The 24,688-nt window shown below is 49.7% G+C and overlaps 3 protein-coding genes across 3 annotated transcripts; all 3 read right to left on the bottom strand.

Moving 5' to 3' along the window:
• Positions 1 to 1,040: 1,040 nt before the first annotated feature.
• LOC311200269 (natriuretic peptides A-like) lies at positions 1,041 to 3,011 on the bottom strand (the record flags this gene model as incomplete). The annotated part of the gene is made up of 2 exons (XM_084274470.1): positions 1,041 to 1,358; positions 2,892 to 3,011. The coding sequence occupies 2 exons, from the start codon at positions 3,009 to 3,011 to the stop codon at positions 1,041 to 1,043; spliced, it is 438 nt and encodes a 145-aa protein (XP_084130596.1).
• A 5,065-nt stretch (positions 3,012 to 8,076) lies between these two features.
• LOC311200339 (uncharacterized protein) lies at positions 8,077 to 8,799 on the bottom strand (the record flags this gene model as incomplete). Its single annotated transcript, XM_084274543.1, has 3 exons — positions 8,077 to 8,102; positions 8,271 to 8,565; positions 8,692 to 8,799. 3 exons carry the CDS (start codon positions 8,797 to 8,799, stop codon positions 8,077 to 8,079), a joined length of 429 nt encoding a protein of 142 aa, XP_084130669.1.
• A 6,579-nt stretch (positions 8,800 to 15,378) lies between these two features.
• LOC311200364 (C-type natriuretic peptide 1-like) lies at positions 15,379 to 16,772 on the bottom strand (the record flags this gene model as incomplete). The annotated part of the gene is made up of 2 exons (XM_084274575.1): positions 15,379 to 15,669; positions 16,680 to 16,772. 2 exons carry the CDS (start codon positions 16,770 to 16,772, stop codon positions 15,379 to 15,381), a joined length of 384 nt encoding a protein of 127 aa, XP_084130701.1.
• Between the last annotated feature and the right edge of the window lie 7,916 nt (positions 16,773 to 24,688).

Genomic DNA, 24,688 nt, shown 5'->3' with positions numbered 1-24,688 from the left:
ACAGGATTCAAGCCTGTTGAGAAACAAGAAACGCTGGGAATCAGCACCTCAGCCACACGCAGAGTGAGACAAGACACAGTTAATGATGTATCTTTCTGTTGATGCTTGTAACCTTTATTTGGGCAGTGCTAGAAAGCATACACAATGAATTCCCTTTCCTCCCTCTGGTTATCTTGAAACTTGTGGAGTGTTGTGATCGTTCCTGTTTCTTTTCATGTAAGTTTTGCTTACATGAGGGATTGGTGGTGGTTCTCTTGCCTGAATAATCTATACCAGCAGAAGGACTCTCTTGTTACTGAAACCCTGTCTCTAGGAGGACTCTCGTTGTTCTTTCAGTGTTGAGCGAGCTTTTTTTTCCTGCTCATCTGAGAATTTCCTGGTGCAGAAGGAATACTATAGTGAAAACTACAGTGAAAAACACATCTTCATTTTTTTCCCAAGTTCATACTTTGTCTTGTGTCAGTAAGATCCAGCCTTGTGGGTACCAGGGTACCAATAAAACACAGGCTTTTGCCTTTAGGAAAATAGAAGACATTTGAATGCAACAGACAGGAGAAGAGGTCCAGCATAGATGTCTAACGTGTTAGTTTTATTCAAAGATGGTCTCTTGGTGCTAGAGTAAGAAATGTTCTTTAAAAAAAAAAAACAAAAAAGAAGGCAAATAAATAAATAAATAAATAAATAACAATAGGAATAACTTTCTGTGGAAGAGTTTAGAAAGCATCCGGCTTTCGTCTTGGGAGGAACGGGTGCTATAAAGCATTCTTCAGAGTAGGGTGTTGGGAGGTTGTCCTAATTCTTCCTGGAACCTGCAAGCCAAACATGAAATAAATGTTACTACAATCTGTTTCTCAATATACACCACTGTTGCCAGCAGTGCTTTTACCTGCCAAATGACAGGCACAGCGTTTCTATTGGGATAAAACAATACTAGGTTTAATATTAGACCAAAGAGAATTCCTCTCTCAAACTGGGTCTTATTAAAGACTTAAATGAGGACCTGCACCTCCCCTTGTTGCATGACACAGATGCAGTCTGCTCTACTCAGGGAAAAGGCTTAGGCAGGACTCACCATTGCAACCCATTCCACTCAGGGAGCCGATTCTATCAATCCTCCTCCCGAAGCAGCCAGAATCTCTCATCATCCTGGGCATCTGCAGCCCCCTCAGTCTCTTGAGGAAGGGGTCCCTGTAGGACAGAGAGGTTCTGGGTGCTAGCCTGGGTTCAGCCTTCTGGTCATCACTGTCATCCAGGAGTTCTGGTGGGATGTCCTCCTGGGTTTTGGGCTCTTGCAGATCAGGATTGGACTCCAGGACTTCAATCATTGCAAGTTTATCCTCCAGTGTCTCCAGCAGAGCCTGCAAGAGAAAGATTAACTTAATGAAATCCCCAGTTTTGTGGTCATTTGCTATCTCTTCCAGCCATCCAATTCTGCATTCATCAGTGGTCTCATAGGCACCCTTAGGGTCTGTCAGGTTGGATCCCAGGGCTGCTGGTGGTACTTGCAGTACATCACTGTTCACATTAATTCCACCTACCAGTAGCTGTAGCTGAGAGCTGATTGCAACTGCTTTGCCACAGAAGTGTATCTTACTGGCAAGGTTAGAATTGCTCTTGACAGAGGAAAGCAGCAAGGTCTGAGTTGCACAGGGAGATACTACTCAACCCACCAGTGGTCCCCAGTCTTAAAGCACCTCTGAATCCATAGTCACTCTCACCTTCTCAGAAGCTGCCTGCAGTGCTGCTTGCCAGTAGTTGGGCTAAGTAGCCTTTTTTTGGCTAAGAACCATCTGCTTGCTTGTCACCCCTGTCCGTTTCAGTGGACATCACTTGGAGAAGCTCCTGTTTTCATTCATCTCTGCCCCAGCAGTTACAGGATTGCTGCTCCATAAGTAACCTACATCTCCCTGAAAACGCCTGTACCCTCAGTGTCTGTCTGCAGTGGGGCTTCTGCCTGGGTACCATTCTCCATCATTTTTAAAGCTTTGTGTAACAGGGCTCCAATAACCTCCTCAAGGACAACTCAAGGAATGAATTGTCCATCTATAGAAGGAAAGTGGAGAGGAGAGAGGCTCTTCCTGGACAGTGAGTGCGTTTGGAAGCCACTCCTCTCGGCTGCCTGCAGGATGGAGACAGCCTGGTGGCATGGGGCTTGTTTAGCTTTGGCTGATACCCTCCTGATCATCTCAGAGAGCCTGTTCTTGGGGTTTGATGCTGCAAGAAGCTGCTCACTGGAACCACCAGTCCAAGGTAATGTTTGAGCTTTCAGACTTCACCTTGCAAGACTAGCTGTTAAGCTTGTATTGTCCTGCAGCAATGGGTGTTCTCTCTTGTGATTTCACAGCGCTGCAGCTTTTCTCCAGGACTCACATTGTGTGATCATCCTATTTCTCTAGCAGCTTTTCTAAAAGATCGACTTTGGGGGCTCCACTTTACCTCCTCATCTCCCATCCACACCCAGACAATTCTTTTAAATCCACAAAGCTGTATGGCTGTCCTGCTCCACTGTTCCTGCCGTTTAGTGGGATAAACAGGAGCCCATCCAAAAGCTTTCTATTTGTTCTTGGGGAACTGTTGTGGGGATTTCTTCCCTCCCTGGGACCTTGCTCCCAGGAAGGGTGGATATTTATGAGAAAAACAACTAAAAACCCCCAGCAGACATTGCACAACATCAGAATTTTGTTTCCCACTGCTCTCCAGTAGCTCAGGCGAACCCAGCACTGGAATATATTGCTCTGTAGAGCTTCTCTGGACCCCCATGAAGAGCTGAGCCTTTGTCCCCCAGCCTGGGATTGCTGATGCGGCTCTCCGATCCCACGTAAGGTACAACCACCACCTGACGCTCTGCTAAGCACCCCAAAAGTTAAACCATGCAAAAGGAGAGTCCTCACCTCCATGCTGGCCAGTTCTTTGGCAGGGCTGAGGCTGTAGATAGGGTTGGCTCTGCTGGACTGGAACTGGAGGAGAAGAAGCAAGAGGAAGCCACAGGAAAATGAAGCTTTAGTGTCCATGGTGCCGGGTTCGTTGGCAATAGGGAAGTTCAAGTTGTTTCTTCTGAGATGTCTCTTCAGGTCTCTCTCTTCTTTGTCCTATCCTCTCTCTTCCAAAGCTTGTCTTTTATACTCTTTGGGTGTGATCTCTGCTTCCTAGGTTATCAGTGGATTTATCTGGGGCACATTCCAGTCCCACTGCAGGCACGCAGCTCTGTCAAGGGAAGATTCCCTTTATTAGCTGTCATTAGGCAGCAGCTGCTGTAGCTGAGGAATGTATGTCACAAGTCAGTGATTTCATGTCACCCCCCTCCTCTTGATACCAGGCGCTGTGATTACACAGTCCAGTTGGAAATTCTTAGCAATTTTCTTTCAAGAGACCCCTATGGTCAGATTTGGGGAGATGGCAAAGAACCCTGAAACTGCTCTGACCTCCACTCAGCAGCTTTCCCTGGGGAAATTACCTTTTCCAGGGAAAACACTAGGTTTTCCACGTGAGAATTTGCAGGAGAGTAAAGGCTGAAGACAAATCTACTTTTAGGACACCTCAAGTATGCTACACACTTTTCTTCTGTACATGGGATGTGCACGGGCACCGCACACCGCGGAGCGTGCCGAAAAGCCCAGGTTTGGGCCACTTCCCTTTGCTCTTGAGGTGATACCCCTGTTGAGGCTTTGTCACCAACAACAGGGGTGCCCTGCTCTGCACCTCAATATAGACACTAACTCCTTGACTGACTCTCTGCAGGGACACTGAGTACCTCCAGCCCCCCACCACAGCCGACACCGGTACTGTTGAAAAGCTCTGATCTTCATTAACAACTAAACGTTTCAATCATTGGGATTTCTGTAAACATCCATGGTAAGGTTTGACTCTACAGGAATCAAATTTAAAGAAGAGAGGATCAGATTCAGGAATAAACTCCTTCTACTGGCATACAAGAAAGGAGCTTTAGATAGATTGGCTTTCAGTGGAATTCAGCAAAGGTATCGGAATGTTGTCCCAAGGAAGAATGAGTGAATTTGTGGATGTGTGTGTTTTGGGAGGGGTTAAAATGAAACTTCTTAGTTAAATATGGTTAAAATGAAACTGTTTAGTTTAACATATTAGAACCAAAAATGATTTCATTCAGGTGTTTTCCAGATTAGCTAAAAACTGCTTCTGCTTAAATAAGAAATTGGGGACATGCAGCTTTGCTGCAGTTCCTCTGCCAGCGCTGTCTTTGTGCTTGTAGTGCAACTGGGAATTAATATTTTTCCCACAACTGCAGGAAAACTATAAATCATGAAGCACATCCCTTATCCTGCATTTCCCTAACGTTCCTTGTTAGTCTGAAGTGAAACGAGAGGGAATATATGAGCAAGGTGAATTCCTCTGTCTAGGAATAATTTGTTGAATTGAATACAAATATAGACAAATATATGCATATATATATATATATATATACTTTCTAAATAATAATAGAAGGACAAACTATTTCTCATGTCTTCAATGTCTTAACATGGTGTTTGTGTACAAATGCACACACGCCGTTCACATGACCAGCTACCAAAATTACACTGGAGAGGACGTTCTCAAGGTTGTGAAGTGAAGCTCAAATGCTGTTTTTTCCTAAGATAGTCTGAAGTCAGCCCAACTCTGCCCGTGCTCTGATGGAGTCCTTTATTTTAAGAGCACTCCCTTTTCCCCCCCAACGTTTCCATTTCCCAGTGCCTGGAGGCAGGACTCTTTTTCTGTATTATTTTCTCCCAACACGTTCTCATTTTGTGCTGTTTTAAGAAAGAACCGAGATCCTGAGAGCTTCTTTCTAATTAAACCACCCTCCACACTGCAGCATCTGTAACTCAGAGTGAGTTACAAGTATTCTCTTCCTGACTCTCTTTAGGGGGGGCTGTGTTTGCCCCAGGGTGTAACTTCATTTTGTAAACTGAGGAAGTGTCAGAAGATAAACTAGAATTATTCATTAATATTGAGTGCCCAGTTTAAGATAATTAGGATCTGGTATTGTTTTCTTTTTTCTTTCACATCCCCCACCTGCTGAGTCTTCTCTAATGCTGTCTCTGTGCAAAAACACTCTGTTGCTGGAGCTGAGTTTTGCCCAAGAGCTCAGCACATCTGTAAAGCAAACCCTGGGCACAAACCCAGCAGCAAGGAACCAGGGGTCACAGTATCAGTCACAAGTGTGAAAGATTTAGCTGTCCCTGTGAAACACTCTAATATTGCAGGATTGCACCCCATAACCAGAGATACTCCTGTCTCTCAGGGGGGTTGTTCATTTTCCATCTTCCATATTCTCCCTATTCCACAGCAGGGAAACGAGATGGAGGGGTCTGACTTCAGCTGTGACTACACTTTTCTAAGACAGGGAGATTTCTGTAGTGTAGTGTGTATGGAAGCACATACAGGGAATAAAATAGCTGACTGTCACAGTAACTATTGTATTTCCAAAGCCAAATTCTGCCCTCTATTATCCATCTTGCAGTCCTGCCAAAGCAAATGGAGCATAAAATGTCAGAACTCAGCTCCTTGTTGTTAAACCTATAAAGCTCACTTGTTTGTTTACTTGTGGTATCTCATTCCCATCACCCTGGCAAGATTAATTTGAACTTCAGGCTTTATAACCTGGTGATGGATAGTTGAGACCCAGGCATTGCCCCTGCTCAGCTGGCTGTTTCTCTAGTAAAAACCTGGCTGGGAGTCTTTTAACAGGGCAGCAGGTTCTTGCAAGCAGCATTGTGTTGACCAGTTTTAGGGCTGGGAAATGGGCACGTTTCCCCAGTATCCCAGGTGATGGGGTGGGAGGTGTGAGGATGTGAGCCTCCATTTGAAAGCAGCACTGATTGCTCTGGGCAGGGAGGGGGAATGCCATGGGTGCTACAGGCAGCCCCATGTATGGATCCCTGTGAGGAGGAGGAGGAGGATGGTGCCTGATCAGAGCTCAGCTGAGGGTGATGCTGCTCCTTCCACAGCTGAATGGTGAGATGTGCTTGTTTTTCAGCCCTGTGAGGCTCGGGACTGTAAGCATAGGGCCTGGTGACATGTGGATAGCCTCTGCTGGTAGAGCTGTCCTAACAGATGCCCCTACCTGCTGCACATCCTTCCAGTGATGTCCATTCTCCTCTTGCCATGGTGCAGCTGATGTGCCCTAGAGAGTGAGCTGTTTGTAAGGAGCCTTTGTAGTCCCGTTGTGAGGAAGAAGCTGAGTTTGAACACCTTTCATCTCCCAGCAACTAAACCCTTTGGTGAGACTGCCACACGCCACCTAAGCTCTCTTTCCCTGCCTTGTGATGTGCTTAGATAAAGAAAGACATGAGAAAACGAGCCCACCAGGGTGGGAAAGAGGAGGGAAAGGTAACGGTGTCTGGTGCAGGGCACGCAGCACCGAGATCACAGGACAGCCCACACTGAAGATAGTGAAGTGGTGCCTCACTTTTTCCATGGGGAAGGAGATTTATTTTCATCCCGAGCATGGATTGTTTCTCTCACTGACTGGGATGCCTTATCTTGGCCATGTGGCTGCCCCTGCCTTTGCTGGACTCTCCGGGCTCAGCGTGGGCTGCACGGGCCCTGTCTTCTCAGTGCCTTCAGAGCAGGGTGCTGGGCGATGCCTGCAGCCTTTCTGCCCGCTTAGGGCTCCCTGCACTTCCCAGCCGGAGAGGGCTGTGCCCAAAACCTGCCCAGAAGAGCAAGGGAAGGAAGGGGGGCTTCGCTGAAGCCGAGTGTCCTGAGCTCGGGGAATGCGCTCCTGTGAGCTGCGCTGGGCCGCCCGAGCCGGCCTTGGCTCTGCTCCGGGCCCGGGCCGGGGAGCGGGGGGAGCTGGGGGCAGCCCGACGTGCGGGGCACCGACTGGCGTCTGTCCCGGGTCCTGAACGCCTCGGGCCCTCCGCCCGCAGCAGCAGCCAAGTGGCTTTTTAAAGCGCTGTAGCCCTTAGCGGCACCCTGCGCCGGGCCAAACTGATACCCGCGGCTTGGCGCATGGCACAGGGGTGTGGGTAGGACACTACCTGGAGTTAACCCCAGTGCCCACCTCCTGGGAGGATTCACAGCTAGCCGCGGCGAAGCCATCGGGAAAGGCGTCCCAGCTCCCTGCCAGGCTCCCAGAGCGGGTATCAGTGCCTGACGGCGCCTCTCAGTGCAGCACGGAGTGTCACCAGAAAGATGCAGCCACCACCCTTCCTGCTGCTGCACCCCTCTGGCAGCAGCTTGTGCGGATCTGGGGGGATGCTCTGGCCAAGGTCGGGAGGGAGATGAGTGCTCTGAAGGGGATTTGTTGGGTGACTGCAGGCTGAATATGAGCCAGCAGTTTGCCAGGGCAGCCAAGAAGGCCAATGGCATCTTGGCTTGTATCAAAAAGTGTGGCCAGTAGGTCTGGGGAGGTAATTGTGCCCCTGTACTGGGCATTGGTGAGGCTGCACCTCGAGTGCTGGGTCCAGTTCTGGGCTCCTCACCATCAGAAGGACATTGAGGTCCTGGAGCGAGTGCAGAGAAGGGCAACCAGGCTGGGGAAGGGGATGGAGGGCAAATCCTCTGAGGAGCAGCTGAGGGAGCTGGGGGTGTTCAGCCTGGAGAAGAGGAGGCTGAGGGGAGACCTTATCACCACCTACAACTACCTGAAGGGACGTTGTAGAGAGGTGGGTGATGGTCTCTTCAGCCAGGGGACAGAAGATAGAACAAGGGGCAATGGGCTCAAGCTGCCCCAGGGCAGGTTTAGATTGGATATTAGAAAAAAAATTTTTACTGAAAGAGTTGTCAGGGCTGGAACAGGCTGCCCAGGGAGGAGCTGAGTCACCTTCCCTGGATGTGTTTAAAAACAGGGTAGATGAGGTGCTCAGGGATATGGTTTAGCTTAGGATAGGATCTTCAAAGGTCTCTTCCAACCTTGTGATTCTGTGATTTCTCTACCCTCTGCCCATGGACTGCGCCGTAATGGAACAGAAACCCCACTGACACAAGGCAATGCAGACTTTGTACAAAAGTTTATTGCTGCATAGCCCACCCCCGCGGAGGCTCCGGGGGCAGCCGGGCTGGCTGGCTGCTGGGCACCGGTCTGGAGGCTCAGGAAGCGCTTGGGAGCCGGTCCCTGCTTCAGCTTCTTCCTCTCCTCCAGAAACCTGGGAGAGAAGGGCAGATGCTGGGGAAGCCGCTCCACCGCTTTCAGCCGGGGACAGCGGCCGCTTCCAGCGACGAGCTCCGCCCCAACCCGCGTCGTGTCCGTGTGTCCGTCCCGTCCCCCGCCCCTCCCCGCTTCCCTGCGCCGCGGGCTCTGTCCCGGCACCTACGGGCTTTGTACTGGTTGCATCCCAGGCCCGTCTGCGCGCCGATCCTCTCCATCCTCGTCCCAAAGCAGCCGGAGAAGTGCCTCCGGCGGTAGGAGGAGAGGAGGCTCCTCCACTGGCTCTGCCCCTCCGCCGGCTGGGGAGGGCTGGGGGCCGGCAGCCAGGCAGCCCGCGGGCCGCTCTCCGCCCCCGGGAGCTCCCACTCAGAGCCGCCGTCCTCAGCCCCGGCCGCCGGCTCGTCTTCCAGGCCCGGTTCCCCTTCCTCTTCCCGCAGCTGCCGCAGCGCTTCCAGGAGCTCCTGGAGAGGGAAGGAGAGGCGGGAGGACCGACGGGGGACAGGGTGCCCCGCTCCTGCCCGCTTCACCCCGCCGGGATGGGTGCGGGTGGCCGCCCCGAGAGCCCCAGCCCTCCCCGGCCCCGGTACCTGCAGGGACCGCGGCTCCGCATCGTGCTCGCTGCCGGCCGGCTGCGCTCCTGCCCACGGCAGGGTGAGCAGCAGCGATGCCCCGCACAACAGAGCCGGGAGCTGCATCCTATCCTATCCTATCCTATCCTATCCTATCCTATCCTATCCTATCCTATCCTATCCTATCCTATCCTATCCTATCCTATCCTATCCTATCCTATCCTCGGCACCGTGTCGCTGCTTTGCCCATGGATGCCTCTCCTTATATCCCCACTCTCTGCCCGGAGGGAGCTCAGCTGCCTCCTGCCAGATCCCCGCAGGAGCCCAAGTGCCCCACTCTGCCCCTCGGCTTCGATAAGGGAACTGGTTACAACTGGTCCCACAGGTGACCCTCCAGGAGAGGGGGGTCCACTGAGTGCAGCAAATGCTCCAGAGGGAGAGAACCGCCTCGAGTCATCTCCTCCTCTCCTGGCAGCGCTTATTTTGCCGGTGATTTCCTCCTCCTGCACTCTCCATCACTTTTAGGTAGCAGGTGATGCAGTGAAAGGACCTGGCACTTTCTGCCTGTCTGCTCTGCCTCACATCTGCAGACACACAGGAGCTGGGAGCTGGCCCAAGCAGGGGGCTGATCTGTCCTCCAAGGGGATGAGGATTTGGGGAAGGGAAGTCCAGGGAATTGGAAACTCTCCTCTGTCTGCAGCAGCTCCCAACAAACACCTTTTTCTTCTCTGTGTGTATTTTTGTGCTATGTGGATAGACCACATCCTGAGATTGGGGTTTAGGAGATTTCCCTTCCTTGCAAGTTCAGGTGATGATGGTTCATGCCTGCCTCTGGAATTGTTGGCAAACCCTCTACAGCCAAGTGTCACTAACCTTTTAGTGGCCTCAAGTATCAGTATAGCTGACCACTTTGCTATAGACACTACTCACTCTCCATATCCCCCCATCTTTCCCATGGCTGGTGTGTTGTGTCCCTTGCACTGGAGTGAGACGTTCCTGTGGAACAAACCCTCTTTCCAGAAAGCCCAGGAGCCTTGCCCAAGGAAGGAGATTTTTGTAGCTCTTTGCATTTAGGCTCCCCAGATGTGTCTGAATTACCAATTTGGCAGCTGTAACTTGTATGAAAGTTTTTATTGTGCCTCAGAGCTTTCCAGCAGTTTGTTATTAACTTTCAGTAAAGCTTTTGACGTCTCTCCTGTGTGAGTGGCAAATTTCACCTATAAATGAGAACAATTTCCACTGGTCCTGGGGTGCAAACCAAGATGACCCTGTTAGATCCTTACAGAACGAAAGGCAGAACCCATGATATCCTGTGGGTAGAGCAGCAGACGGGGTCCTTTCAATCACTGAGGAGCATTAAAGCAGTTACTCAGTCTCTGCCTTCTGCCTTCCTTATTTGCTTAGCCAGGACACTCATAAATCTCTGTGATTTCACTTGATACACAGTGATTTCTGCTTGGGCCTTTATTTCAGAGGCTGTCTTGAAGCTCAGCAAAGCCAAAGGAAGCCTTTCCTCCAAGATCACAGGGTTCTGAACCAAACTGAGTGGACTCGCTACTGCTAGGTGCTGTGTGAACAAGCAACAGCATGTTTTTAGACCTTCTTCCCCCATTTTCTTGTCCTTCTGCTCCATGAATTTACCTACAGCTGACAGCTTATCTTAGATGGGAAGCAAACTGGCAACATCAGCTGCTGTGGGGCTCTGATCTCAGCACCCAGCAGTCTGAACAGTTGGCAAGTGGTTTTGCTGAAAGCATCACAGCACCGTGGAACCTGGCAGGGAAATGAGGTGTCTGTTCTGAACGTTCGGTACATGAATGAAGGAACTGGGAACTCCTCACTGCAGCCTTCCAGTCCCTGAAGGGAGCAGAGGAACAGGAGGGGAATCAGCTTGTTAAAGGGCAGAGATTGGCAGGACAAGGGGGATGGGGTGAAGCTGGAGGAGGGAAGGGTTAGATGAGATATTAGGGGGAAGTTCTTTGCAGAGAGAGTGGTGAGGGGCTGGAAGGGGCTGCCCAGAGAGGAGGTGGGTGCCCCATCCCTGGGGGTGTTCAAGGCCAGGTTGGATGGGGCCCTGGGCAACCTTGTGTAGCTCCAGGCCTGGAGGTTGGTGTCCCTGCCTGTGGCAGGGGGCTGGAGCTCTGTGATCCTTGGGGTCCCTTCCAACCCAGACCAGTCTGGGATTCTCTGATAGAATACAGGCAGATAGCTAAGGTGAGGGTGTGCATCAGCCTGAATTTTGTGTGCATAGTGAAGACAGGAGTGGGAAGGGAGAAAGCAGTGGAAGCCTGTAGGATCTGTGTGATAATCAAGGGAAACAAACACAACTGAGTCCTCTCATAATAAACTAGATGTCTTGGATGAGACCAAATCTTAATTGCTGCCTAATATTGTATAAACAGGCACTCCAAAAGCAGACACATCTGAGACAGTATCTATAACATTTCTTTCAGTCTAGGAGGAATTTTATCACAGGTTTTTCTCCTCAGCAACTTCTATAATCCCAGACTGTAAATTCACACACTGCTGCTTAGCAGAGATGGAAATGACACAGCTAGAGATGAGCTTCCCCCATCTGACTGGCAGGCTAGCTTCAAAGGTTAGCTTTGATTATTTAAATGCTAATAGAACACAGCAAATTACCTAAAGTACAAACACACCTGGCTTCAGTCAGAGGGATCTAATTATGGAGCCTTTTATGTGAAATAGATTGTTCTTGCTTTCTGAAAAGTGGCTTTTTAAAATGCCCACACAAAATGCCAGGTGATGGGATGGCACATTACCAGTTCATCCTCTCTGGAATTAGAGCTCTTATCCATTTTTTATCTATCTTGGGTAGGATTCTGTTTGTAAGTGCTCACAGCTCCCCCAAACTGTTGGTTTATCTGCAAATAATTCCAGTGACCCATGATTTATGTTACTGTGGCTGTGTTTGGAAACAGCTAAGGATGTTCAGCAAACAAACTCCAGCAGCACTTCCCCCTTGTTGCATTTTTGGTGTGTTGAGTTTCGAAATTTCAACATCAGGAAACTTTTATACCTGTGAGAATGGGCTGCTCCTGGGGTTACCAAGCACTGGGAGAAAGCTGCCAGAGCTGGGCTTATTAGGAAGGAGCCTGTAACCTTCCCAGTAGCACCTGCTTGTCAGTGCTTGACAGGGTAATGTCTGTGGGCTGTGTGGCTGAACCTTTCACAGAATCACACAATCCCAGGGGTTGGAAGGGACCTGGAGAGCTCATGGGGTCCAACCCCCTGCCAAAGCAGCTCCCCAGCTCATATTGCACAGGGCGGCGTCCAGACGGGGCTGGAATCTCTCCAGAGATGGAGACTCCACACCCCCTGGGCAGCCTGTCCCAGGGCTCCCTCACCCTCACTGGGGAAAAGTTCTTCCCCATGTTGCTGTGGAACTTCCTGTGCTCCAACTTGCAGCCATTGCCCCTTGTCCTGTCCCCACAGACACTGAAAAGGGGCTGCCCATTTCCCCCTGCATCCCATCCTTCAGATATTGATAACCACTGATCAGATCCCCTCTCAGGCTTCTTTTCTCCAGGCTGAACAGCCCCAGCTCACTCAGCCTTTCCTCACAGGGGAGATGCTCCAGGCCCTTCAGCATCCCCGTAGCCCCTCTGGACTCTCTCCAGGAGATCCCTGTCCTTTTTATCCCAGGGAGCCCAGAACTGGACACAACACTCCATGTGGGGCCTGACCAGAGCAGAGGAGGAGAATCCCCTTCTGTGACCTGCTGGCCACACTCCTCTTGATGCTCCCCACTGGCTTTCCACCATATAGGTTGCACCTTGGCCAGCCCTGGGGCTGGTGTACCTGGAGGGACTCTATTTAAGAAAGCTTGCTGCTCCCTGCCAGTCTTTTGCAAGTATCTCCTGCTTCTTGGTGTATGTGGTGGGGAAAAGAAGCAGCGATTTCTTCCTGGCTGTGTGAAGGTGGGTTAAGTTAGAAGACAGAGTTGGAAATCTTTTTGCTAATGTTTATGTAGGGCAGAGCTCTTTGTACGATGGAAGGAAGGGAGAATGTTATCCATGTGGCCCAACAAAGCTCCAGTACTCTGGGAGAATTTGCCCATGAATTACTGTGCAGTCTTTGGGGCTCCGTCTGGCTGCTCAGGCTGATCAGATCTCAGTGTTGGCTATAAGATGTGTGTAGGATGTCTACTGATACATGAGTTATGCTGAAAACTGATTTGCTCTTTCATCCTCCAATCCCCACTGTAATTCTTCATCTGGCTGGTGAAATTCTTCATTTTCTTGTTGCTTTGCTTAGGAATGGCAACACAGAATGCACTGCATTCACGTGTGGTCTGTTCTGTTGTTTGAGAGCTTGTGCTTAGGGTGCCTCTGGAAGCAATGAGGCTGTTCCTTGCCTTGTGGGATCTGTTCAGAGCATTTTCACTGATGCTGCTGCTTTGTTATCGAAGTCACCTTAAACAGAGTAAGTAAAAAAGACCTGATCAAGGCTGTGAACTGGAGAAACCTTCAGGATAGGTTATTGAATCTTCTGCTCAGGATTTGTGTTCATAGCCTTCTAACTACTGGTCAGAGGAGGGAAACATTCTGGAGGATGGAATAGCCATATTAGGTTGAATTAATGGTAATTTCTAAATGAGGAAGATACATTGAAAGGGTAAAAGACTGCAAGGAGAGAGTATCTCCTTGAGCAAATCATTCTGTGCTTTCTGGTCTCAGATAGTCAGCTCTTAAGTGTTGAAAGGTGTTTATGAGCTTGTTGTACCAACGTCCTTCCTAGAGCAAGCCTGTGGCTTCAGGGTGGAAGCTATATGTTGAAAATGAACATGAGAAGACCAAAGCTTTCTCTAGTTTGGCTCTGAAGGTGATCCAGGAGCCACTGGAGCACAACTTCCATGGGAGTTGTGGTTAGAAGGAGCAGAAACAAATGTTTCAGCCATGGAGGCAGGCCCAGAAACTGGGCCTCTAGCTGCGCGGTGCCAACAGGCTTTCTTAATGAGAGCTGAGCTGCCAGAGTTAGCGGCTTGTGCTCCATATTGCAGTTTATCTCCCAAGGTCTTGTTGGGAATGGGTTTATTACCAGGATATTTCCTTCCAGGATCATCTGTCTTATGGGCCAGAAAATGGGAGGAGTACGACTGTGCAGCCCGTCTGCCCAGTGCAGGCAGAGGGCTGGGAGCAGGCAGCTGGGCCTTGCTTTGTGCGTAGGCCTTTCTTTGTGGCCATCAGCGTGGGTGCTCCAGCCTCACTGATTCCCATGGAGCTGCTCACAGAGCTCAGCTCCCCTCAGTGCTGGGGCAGCAGAGCTGTGACCTTGGCAAACCGGCCTTCAGACAGGATTCCTGTGGCTCAGGGTGTTTGCTGGGCAGCTCTTCTCCGATTTGTTCAGAGTTACGTGCAGCGAGTACTTGATTTGCTTAAAAAATAGAACTGGCCAGATACATTTTTGGAGTAGTCATGACTTTTTTGTTGGAAAAATGCTTTGCCCTGTCTGCAGCTGCCTGTGGAACAGTGGGTGCCCTTGAACTTTGGTGGTTTGGGGTTCTCTTTTGACAAGATGAGATGTATTAGTAAGAAACAATTGTTTTCCTTTGTCAGTGGCAGATCCAAAGTACCAGCTTGCTGCTGGTGTCAGCCAAGACAGCTACCCTTTCAGTTTAAATCATTGTGGGCAAAGACTTGAGCAGTTGTGTCCTGGTTTCTGATGACTTTTGTGAAGATGGTTATGCCAGTCTTGGTCCTTTCATGTTTAGATAGTAATATCTTAACTCATCAGAAAGGTTCTGGTAAAAGGAAGGGCTTGTTTGGGTTTTTAATTATTATATTTTCTTTTGGAGAGTGGATAAAAGTCCTTTTTACCAGAAAGCAGCCCTCTGAAATGCTTCTGAATTCTAATGGACTATGTCTAACAGCAAATTGGAGCACTGTTTCAGTTGCAGGAGTGATATGGGAAAGAATTGCCACAAAAACTTGAAGCAAATTCACAAAACTATGGAAACCAGTTTATTATCCATGACATAATGAGCTTTGTTTATTTATACCTTTAGTACACAAACAGTAAAAAGGGGGGGGTTGTAATTACATTTCAGAGAGATGTTCACAAGTTATTACCCTGATACAAATAGGCAGGAGAGCAATGGTGTATTCTGTTGGCCAAGAGGAGAGATGGGGTGTGATTTCCTCAGTACATAAAGCAGGAGATGGATTGGTGGAGCCAATGTGGATACAGGCTGAACATCTCACCCAAAGGCAACAGGTCTTTTGACTCATCAAAGTCAGTCCTGTCAAGAAACCAAAGGACAAAGTAAAAGAAACAGAAGTGGACAGGATTTCAGGCATGGAAATTAACTGATTTCTTACTGTTCTAGGGCCAGGTTCAGCTCCACTGTTCTGCTCAGAGTTTCTTTGGATTGACACAAGCATCCCTGGGGAGCTGGTGAAAACCTCCCTGCTCTGGCTTCTGTGACAAGCTGAAATGCATCCAGCTGACTTGGAGAAAGGAGTGAGAGCAGGTAAAGCAGAGGTGTGCCATTCACAGCTTTAAATATAGATCTGATGAGGGTGAATTAGGAGGAAGGTAAAAATTAATAAACTCCTTGTGATAGGAAGGGGAGAGTTACTTTAAGACACTCTTCCCTTACAGCTGGCTAAAACCTGCTCTGCAGAGTACTTCCACAAACACACAGACCATCTGCCTCTGGTTTTCTCTTACCATAGTAAGCAGTTAGCATCCCAGTCCACTCAGTGACCCAATTCTGTCCAGCTTGACACCAAAACAGCCCCTGGAGAGGCCCTTTTTGCTTCTGCCTCGGTATCTATGGGGTAAACTTAGGAGGTCGCTGAAGAACCTCTGGATAGCACTGTCACCCATGGACATGCTCTCAGGCTGGTCCCTGGTGTTTTGGGTCCACTGGGATTCAGCATCTTGCTGGATCATGTCATCTTGCTCACGGTCCTTCTCTTCTGAGAGCAGAGGATGTTGCAGGTCCTCCTCATCTAACAGTTTGGACAGACCCTGAAAAAAGGGAAAGGTAGATGGTGGAGAGGGAGAAGAGGAGATAAAGGATGTGTTCTGGGAACTCTGTTATTGTTTTTGTAGAAGCCATGCTCAGTGCTAAGTTTAGAGAAACTTATTTTTGAAAATCTATCAAAAGATGAAAGTACTGAAGTGATTTCTGAAGCTGATGGTGATTATCTTTAGTTCCTTCTGGCTCACCAAGCTGCTCTGAGCTAACACTGTATATGGTCTCTCAGAATTCTCTAAGGCTGTTTCCATATTCTGTAGTTTTGAGTTGACAAACTGCCAGTTAAGTCTTTCTTGGAGTGGGGGCATGGGATAAATCATGAAAGATGATGAAAGAGGCTTGGTCAGGACTGAATAAGAAACAAGTAAAAGTGGTTGTTGCCTTTGAATAATAAAAGCAGCAATGCAATGACAGAAGACATGCTGAAAATGGTGCTACAAGGATTATATATATATATATATATATATATATATATATTTACAGATTGAGAGGTTACATCAAATTTGGAATCACCTAAGGTCAGGTAGCTGAAATGGGTTTTTCCTAGTTCCTGTGCACACAAATACACACACATTCACTTTCTCTTTTTCTCATGTTCTACCTCTGGCACTTGCAAGCAGGGAGTGCATGCTGACTGCTGGTTTGAGGAGGAGATCATGCAGGTACAGCCCATTAATTCCTTTTTCAGCTTAAAACATGGGGCTTTGGGGAGAAACATGCGGGTGCCTGTGCTGGGGCTCTAGGTAGAAGCCCTCCCAGAAAAATCCCTTTTACTCAAAAAGCTTATTTCTTCACTCAGTCCCAGGATGATCCTAAATCTATACACCCTACTCCTACCCCAAAAGAAAAAACATTTTCCTTTTAATTGCTGCTGTCATGATCTCTTTGAGTGTCTCCTCCTGCTTTAGCTGGGCTCGGAAGGAACACAGCTAATTGGAAGCGCCGAAGTCCTAATGAAGCATCAGCTTCTTTCAGCTCTATTGAGCAGCCAGTCACTTACCTGCAAGCTGGAAATGGGCCTGGCCCTTGCCTGGTTTTGACTGACAATAAGCAGCAGAAGGAATCCGGGGCAAAAAAGAAGTTTCAGGTTCATCTTCATGTTTTGGTGTCTCTGATTCCTCCTCCCCTTAAGTCCCTCCAGTTCAGCATTGCTCTGTGTCTCCAGCTACCAGCCTTTATACCTTCCTCCAACCCCTCCCAAGTCTACCTTTTGAGTTCCTGCCAGTGCAAGGATTGGTTTGAGGTTCTGATCTTTTTTCATCCTCCCAGGAGGAGGAGGAGGGAGGAAATAGTTCTCTCTTCTGATGGTAACTAAAAGGAGCCTTTTACACTTGGGCAATGCAGCGTGATTCTGTTGCTGTGTGTCTGTGCCCCTGCAGCCTGCTGTCTTGGTGTCATGTGTGTCTGCTTAGAACCAGAGAATCTCCTGAGCTGGAAGGGACCTGTAAGGACTATAGAGTCCCACTCCTGGCTCCACACAGGCCCAGTGAAGTCAGACCATGGGGCTGAGGGCATCATCCAGATGCTTCTTACCCTCAGCTTAGGGCTGTGACCCCTTCCCTGGGGATCCTGTGCCATTGCCTGACCCCCCTCTCATTATAGAACCTCTTCCTGACACCCAGCCTAAACCTCCCCTGGCTCAGCTTCATGCTGTTCCCTTGGGTAAAGCTCAGTGTTCCTTGGGTTGAATGCTGAACCTTTCCTTGCCTTCCAGAGAAAAATAATTGTGTGAAGAGTATAAAGTGAGAGGGGAAGCAAGTTATACCCCCTGCACACTGACCTGGCTCCTCTGTCACCGTGATGTACCTAATGTGTGAAGCTGCATGTTTTGTAGTGGCTTGAAATTTGGCCCCACTGAGCACTGAAAATGTTCTTGAGTAGACAGTGACACATCCTGACCTTTGGGTTTGTGCCCAGGTGTGAAGCAGAAAGTTAAAGGCCATTTGGCTGAGTGTGTTTGGAGGAAATGGAAATGAAGGACCACCTGGCACTTCTCATCTGGTCTTTGAGGTTAAGAGTCTTATTGGTACTGAAAGATTGGAAAAACTAATTCTGTGATGTGCCAGAAAGTTTCACGTTTTCAGCATCTTCTCACCATCAGATCAGCTTAAGACACAATTCTTATGTGTCTCTAGAAATGGGTAAGATGGCTTATGAACACCCCTCAGTGACAGGAAGGGAGGTGTGATGTTATTGTGGTGTTGGGATTTATTTGCTGTTGATATTGATTAAAACCACATTTGATCTGAATCTTCCTGGGAAATTAAATCCTCATTTCCCAGGTTGGAGTTTTATGTTTTGCAGGAGAGTTTCAGGCTTGTCTCTTCTCCTGTGAAAAAGCCCATGGTTGTTTTGTTGGTTTGATTGGCTGGTTACACATCTGCATATATGTGGATAATAAATCTTCTTGACATCAAGGTCTTTGAGCTTGAGCTTTGGGGGACTTCTGTATTGTCTCTGGTAGCTGTTGGGACTATACACAGTAGCACAATCCTCATCTATGACTGTGTTGGTAAAATCAGAGCCAACAAATTAACTTGCTCAGTGCCTTGTCAAGTTGAGATCTGGGAATCTTTAAGAAAAAAATGATTTCCTAATATCTAGTTGGAATTTTCTGGTTTGCAGCTGGTGTCATCACCTGTCATCTCTGTGCTGTGCAGCTGGATGCTGTCCATCAGCAGAACAAGAGGATAATCCACCTCCCAAAACAAGGACACTCCATGTAAGGCTGCACAGCCTGGATAATGAGGACAGCTTTGGTCCCTCTAGTCAACAGCTGGGCTCAAACAGGATTTAGAGCACTGGGCAGTTAGAAGCCACCCAGCAAAAGCCTCTGCTTTACATTCTGGATCTCCTTGGGGCTCAGAGTGGTGTTGAAACTCAGTGTCTGAATGTTCAATTTCAAACATTGCTGTTGGGATGGTGCAGTTAAGATGGAGACTTCAACAAGCTTCAGTCTATAGAAAGGGAGGAACCCCTGAGGACAGTAGAAAATATTTTGGAGCCAGGAAATAGCTTCATGTCCACTTCTGAAGTGATGTGTGTTCATTTGTGCAGTGACTCATCCATATAGGGTGGAAGGGAGTATCAAGAAGGCAGGTTGGAAGTGTTGCTCATCCCCAACAGTAAATTGTTGCCTAGCTTACCCAGACATTTCCCCTGTACCAGCAGAGATCTTATTTTTTGTTAGAAGAGTAGGCTTAGGGTGTGTTATTCCTCTGGGATTGTATCTGCCTCATCTCTACAGGCTGCTGTGAGGAAGCCGTGCTCTGAAGTCACTATGTGTGGCACACTTAGATGGGTACCATTAGAGCACTGCTGCAGTAACTCATTATCCTCCTCTTCCTCCTCAGTGACCCCTTTCAGCCTCCCCTTCCTTCCCAATTGCTCAGGTCAGCATCTCCTGGCTTTGCCACAGCTGGCTGAAAGAGCAGTGACGTGTTTGTAGGGCTTTCAGCAAGGTGGGATCACCAGCTCCTTGATGGCAGCTGGCCCCAGGGCTGCTCACTACGAGACATTAACATTTCCCTGTGGCATCCAAGCATTTGCCTGGTTATCCCCTTTCCCTTGCCCTCTCCTGAGTGGTTTGTGGCTGAGGTGAGGCAGGGTTCAGTGCACAGCATCATCATGAGCCCAGGCTCAGCTGGTGCTCTGCTTGTTCTTCTGGCACTTCACTGCCTTCCCGTGGGGCTCTGTGCAGGAGGGTGTGTGAGGGGCTCTGCAGCAGCAGCTCTCCCTGTGGAAGAGGGACTGGGCACAGGGACTACTGAGCTCACTTGCCTGGTGCAAAGCTGGAATGTATCCACTGGGTCTGCACCTGCACAAGCTGGAGCAGAATGTGGTCCCTACCTCAGGGATGGCTGGACTGTGAACTGGGAGGAGCTCTGGTCTCCTGGTGTCTGTGGGGACTAAACCAAACCCACTGAAGTGACCTGACAGTGAATGACTTTCCTTGCAGGCTGGCCATCCCATAGTGACCCAGTGCACATGTTTCTTCTCCTCTTCCTGTCCAGCAGCATGTTCTGGGAGACTGTGAGGGCCAGTAAGAGGATGGATTCAGTGCTGTCACCACTCTTCCCTGGGGTTTCAGGGAATGCATTTTGCATTTCCCTGTTCTGTTCTCACTATTGGTCTCCAATCCCTTTGATAGGGGTGAAGAGGGAGTATTTTGGGACAAGGAGAGGGGGTATTTTGGGACAAGAAGGGGGCTAGGCCACCTGAGGACAAGGAGAGCAGCAGGCTGGCATTTCCTAGCAGGCTGTAGGTTGTTCTGGAGCGTTGGGTTGTGATGGCAAACTTTAATATGAGGCTTGTCAGGTACATTTATCACATTCTGCTGATGCTAATAAAGCCCAGCAGGGAAGTGGCAGTGAGGGAGGGGATGGGATAGCTGGAGATGGTGCTCAGTGCTAGCCAAATGGCTGTCTCTGTGGCTCGCTGCTGCTTGCTGGGAGAGGAGTCGGCCCAGTTCTGGTCTGTGCAGCAGCAGGGCTAGAAACAAAGAAGTCACATGGGACTTCTGTGTCTGACCTGTAGCAGCCAAGATCAGTCTGTTTTCCCTCATTATCCCCCAGTGCTGGCACTTGGATGGCACTAGGGAGAGAGGTGCAGCATCCATGAATTCATTAGTGGGTGTTCCTGGGCCTTTTTTCAATGAGTCATCTCCCAAAGGAGCTTTTTTCTTCATGCATGGGGGCATTTTTAGCTTCAGTGGTCCTGCTGTGTGGCTTGATGCTAGAGATCCCTGCCATTGCTCTGTGCTAGTCTTGCTGATGTTTCTTATCAATGTTGCTGTAAATCCTCTCGATATCCAGATTCAAGCTGCTTTTCCCAAGGCACTTAAAGCCCAGAGCCCCACTGCCTGTGGCTCATCAGTCTGCAGCAAACGGAGCCCTCAGCTCTCCAAGGAAAAAGTGAAGAGGGAAATGGATCAAGTTCTGTGGCCAGTGGGGACAGGGAGGGGATTGTCCCTCTCTGCTCTGCCCTGGGGAGGCCCCAGCTGGAGTCCTGTGTCCAGAGCTGGGGCCCCAGTACAGGAAAGATGTGGGACTGGTGGAGAGGGGTCAGAGGAGCCACGGAGATGATCAGAGGGCTGGAGCAGCTCCCCTATGGAGAGAGGCTGAGGGAGCTGGGCTGGTTCAGCCTGGAGAAGAGAAGGCTGTGGGGGGACCTCATTGCAGCCTCCCAGTCCCTGAAGGGAGCAGAGGAACAGGACGGGAATGGGCTTGTTAAAGGGCAGAGACTGGCAGGACAAGGGGGATGGATTAAAGGTAAAGAAGGGAGGTTTAAATTAGATATTAGGGGGAAGTTCTTTGCAGAGAGAGTGGTGAGGGGCTGGAACAGGCTGCCCAGAGAGGGGGTGGGTGCCCCATCCCTGGGGGTGTTCAAGGCCAGGTTGGATGGGGCCCTGGGCAACCTTGTGTAGCTCCAGGCTTGGAGGTTGGTGTCCCTGCCTGTGGCAGGGGGGTTGGACCTCTGTGATCCTTGGGGTCCCTTCCAACCCAGACCAGTCTATGATCCTAGATGTAAATAATCATTGTTAGAACAGTGTAAAGCAGGCGAAATGTGAAAACTGCTGAGGAGCTGGTATGAAAAACAGAGATGGCGTTTGCAGGCTGTAATATTGGAGAAGATTCTCCAGTTAATCATGGTAGGATGATGGGGAGAAAGGAGGGGGTTTGTGTTAGACAAATGTGGGAAGTAAGCATGGACTGAAGGCGAGGCAAATGCTGTAGGGTCAGCTGAAACAGGACTCAGTGGGTTTGGAGACACCTGTAAAACAGATGCTGAAACACTTGGAAAACTAGCTGAGGTGTTTGGAGAGGTCACAAGTCCTGTGGTGTCTGGTGAGAGGCAGAGGCTTAAAGAAGTGCTCATGGTCCATAAAACCTCACCTGAAACTCTGTTTGGCTAAGCTTCACCTCTGGCAAGATGAACAGCCCCTTGCTGCCCAGTTGTTTTGGACAGGTGGGAATGTCTGCACAGGTGTGTTGTAAGAATTCACACTGCAAGTGAAAGTGTGGATTTTCATGGGGGTTCAAACTGTGTAGGTGTCTCTAGTCCTGCAGCAGCCAGTCTTGCTTCCCCCCTGCTCTTTAGGTTGGTTTTCAGCAGTGCCTGGGCTGATCTTGCACTGAACTGTTTGGAATCAGCCTTTAATTTTCTGTGCTGTATTAAATACCTTGGGTATTTGAGTGGAGGTCTAATGGGTTTGCATGTGGTTGTTGCCTTACTAGGGAAGGGTTGGACTTGCAGTGGGAGCTAGGTCAGGCCTCAGTCTGTAGGACTGTTAGTACAGCCAAGCATGCAGCTAAGTAGTGACAGAAAGCACCAAGACTGCCACGTTACTCTGCACTTCACAACCTCTGACAGCAGGGACAAAGAGAACCATTCCCGGGCAGCATGGAGACTACATATCCCGAGGTGATTTGAGCTGAGAGAGGTTTTCCCAGTGAAACCAGACGGTTGTTCCCATGAGGTCCCACCTGGCTGCTTTACTTCAGGCTGGCTGCCTTTCTCGTTGATGAGGTGTGTGTGACCTCTTCTGGTGAACACCGAACGTGCCTCCAAGTTCGGTTAGAACAAGTTCTGGGTTAAAATAACCCCACACAATGGGTCAGACACTGGGAGAGGTCTTTGACTGAAGAACTTGGTGCATACCATACCTGAGGGGGCCGAGTGGCTCCTTTGCAAGAGCCATGTACTCATGTGAGTGGTTATGTCTTGGGTGGGCATGTGGTATATGTGTGATATATGAGGGATCATGTGTGATGTATACAGGTTTGTGTGTACAGCAGTGTGACAGGTCTTCTGGTGGGCGGCTGAGTTTAGATCCATCACTAGGTATGTACTGGATTGGGCAGAGTGGAAGCTTCTATGGGTGTGGGGATGACACTTTTACAGCCTTTTGTCAGGGGTAAAGTTTGCTGGGTTTCTCTTTGCAACCCAGAGCATCCTGCAATAGCTGGGAGCAGCGTTACAGTGCCCACTGATCATAGAATCAGACTGGTCTGGGTTGGAAGGGACCCCAAGGATCACAGAGCTCCAACCCCCTGCCACAGGCAGGGACACCAACCTCCAGGCCTGGAGCTACACAAGGCTGCCCAGGGCCCCATCCAACCTGGCCTTGAACACCCCCAGGGCTGGGGCACCCACCCCCTCTCTGGGCAGCCTGTTCCAGCCCCTCACCACTCTCTGTGCAAAGAACTTCCCCCTAATATCTCACCTAACCCTTCCCTCCTCCAGCTTCACTCCATCCCCCTTGTCCTGCCAGTCTCTGCCCTTTAACAAGCTGATTCCCCTCCTGTTTCTCTGCTCCCTTCAGGGACTGGAAGGCTGCAATGAGGTCCCTCCACAGCCTTCTCTTCTCCAGGCTGAACCAGCCCAGCTCCCTCAGCCTCTCTCCATAGGGGAGCTGCTCCAGCCCTCTAATCATCTTCATGGCCTCCTCTGAACCCTCTCCAACAGTTCTACATCTGCCTTGTATTGCAGGCCCCAGATCCAGAAGGTTTGCTAGCCAGGAAGCCAAATAAAGGGGCAAGCAGTCACGCTGCCCCATGGTGCTATTTATTGCTGCATGCCACTTGCCAGCACAGAGCCTGCAGAAGGAGAAGCCATTTCTAGAAATGGCTAAACAGCTACAGGAATGAAATGGCACCTGTCCTAGAAGTTGCTGTAGTTGTTTACTTCCCTTCTCCCTCCCCTAATGGACTGGTGGGGAGCCTAAGAATAACTTCACTAACTAAAAATGTAGCCATTGCATAAAGCCTGTCCTGCGCTGAGCGCTGTGGACACGTTACTCAGCCCGTGGGAGAGCGGCGCTGTGCGCAGCCTCAACTTTGTATTCCCAGAGCAGCATCCCAGCTGGTTGTTAACACCCCTCAGATCTGTGGACTTTCTGTAGGTAGGTCCTTGCTTTTTGAGAACAGGAAGGTGAACTGCCCTGGTTTTTCTTTGGCAGAGAATTCACATGTGTATTATTGCTCCTGATTATATTCACAGCCCTCTCCATCAATACTTCTCATCAGTTCAGATACAACTGGGTGGTTGCATGTGCCTGTGCTTGCTCACAAGGATTACTGCTGGAATCAGTACAGGCTGGGGGTGACCTGCTGGAGAAGAGCTCAGTGGACAAAGACCTGGGGGTCCTGGTAGATGACAGGTTGGCCATGAGCCAGCAGTGTGCCCTGGGGGCTGAGAGACACAATGGGATCCTGGGGGCAGCAGGAGGAGTGTGGGCAGCAGGTCACAGGAGGGGATTCTCCCCCTCTGCTCTGCCCTGGTCAGGCCCCACCTGGAGTGTTGTGTCCAGTTCTGGGCTCCCTGGGATAAAAAAGACAGGGATCTCCTGGAGAGAGTCCAGAGGGGCTACGGGGATGATGAAGGGCCTGGAGCATCTCCCCTGTGAGGAAAGGCTGAGTGAGCTGGGGCTGTTCAGCCTGGAGAGAAGACGACTAAGGGGGGACCTTGTTAATGTTTATCAATATCTGAAGGATGGGATGCAGGGGGAAATGGGCAGCCCCTTTTCAGTGTCTGTGGGGACAGGACAAGGGGCAATGGCTGCAAGTTGGAGCATAGGAAGCTCTGCAACAACACGAGGAAGAACTTTTCCCCAGTGAGGGTGAGGGAGCCCTGGGACAGGCTGCCCAGGGGGTGTGGAGTCTCCATCTCTGGAGATATTAAAGACCCATCTGGACACCCACCTGTGCAATATGAGCTGGGGAGCTGCTTTGGCAGGGGGGTTGGACCCCATGAGCTCTCAAGGTCCCTTCCAACCCCTATGATTCTGTGATTACAAGGCAAATCCTTCATACCACAGTGTGGCAAGCAGCTGGTTGTGCCAGGAATCCCATCCCGGAAGCCTGCAGCAGTTAGGAAGGGAGCTCCTCCTGCCGCGGGTGGGTGAGCCACAGCAGGAGGAATGCAGCCTCCCACAGAGCTTAGCAAAGCTGCTTTCTGAGTAATTCAGTGTAGCTATGGTGACTCTTATCACCTACTGTTCTTGATTTG

Source organism: Gallinula chloropus, assembly GCF_964237585.1.
Source record: "Gallinula chloropus genome assembly, chromosome: 23".
NCBI classification, from domain to species: Eukaryota; Metazoa; Chordata; class Aves; order Gruiformes; family Rallidae; genus Gallinula; species Gallinula chloropus.
The sequence above is the reverse complement of the archived record's forward strand: the minus strand, read 5'-3'. Positions and strand labels throughout refer to the sequence as shown.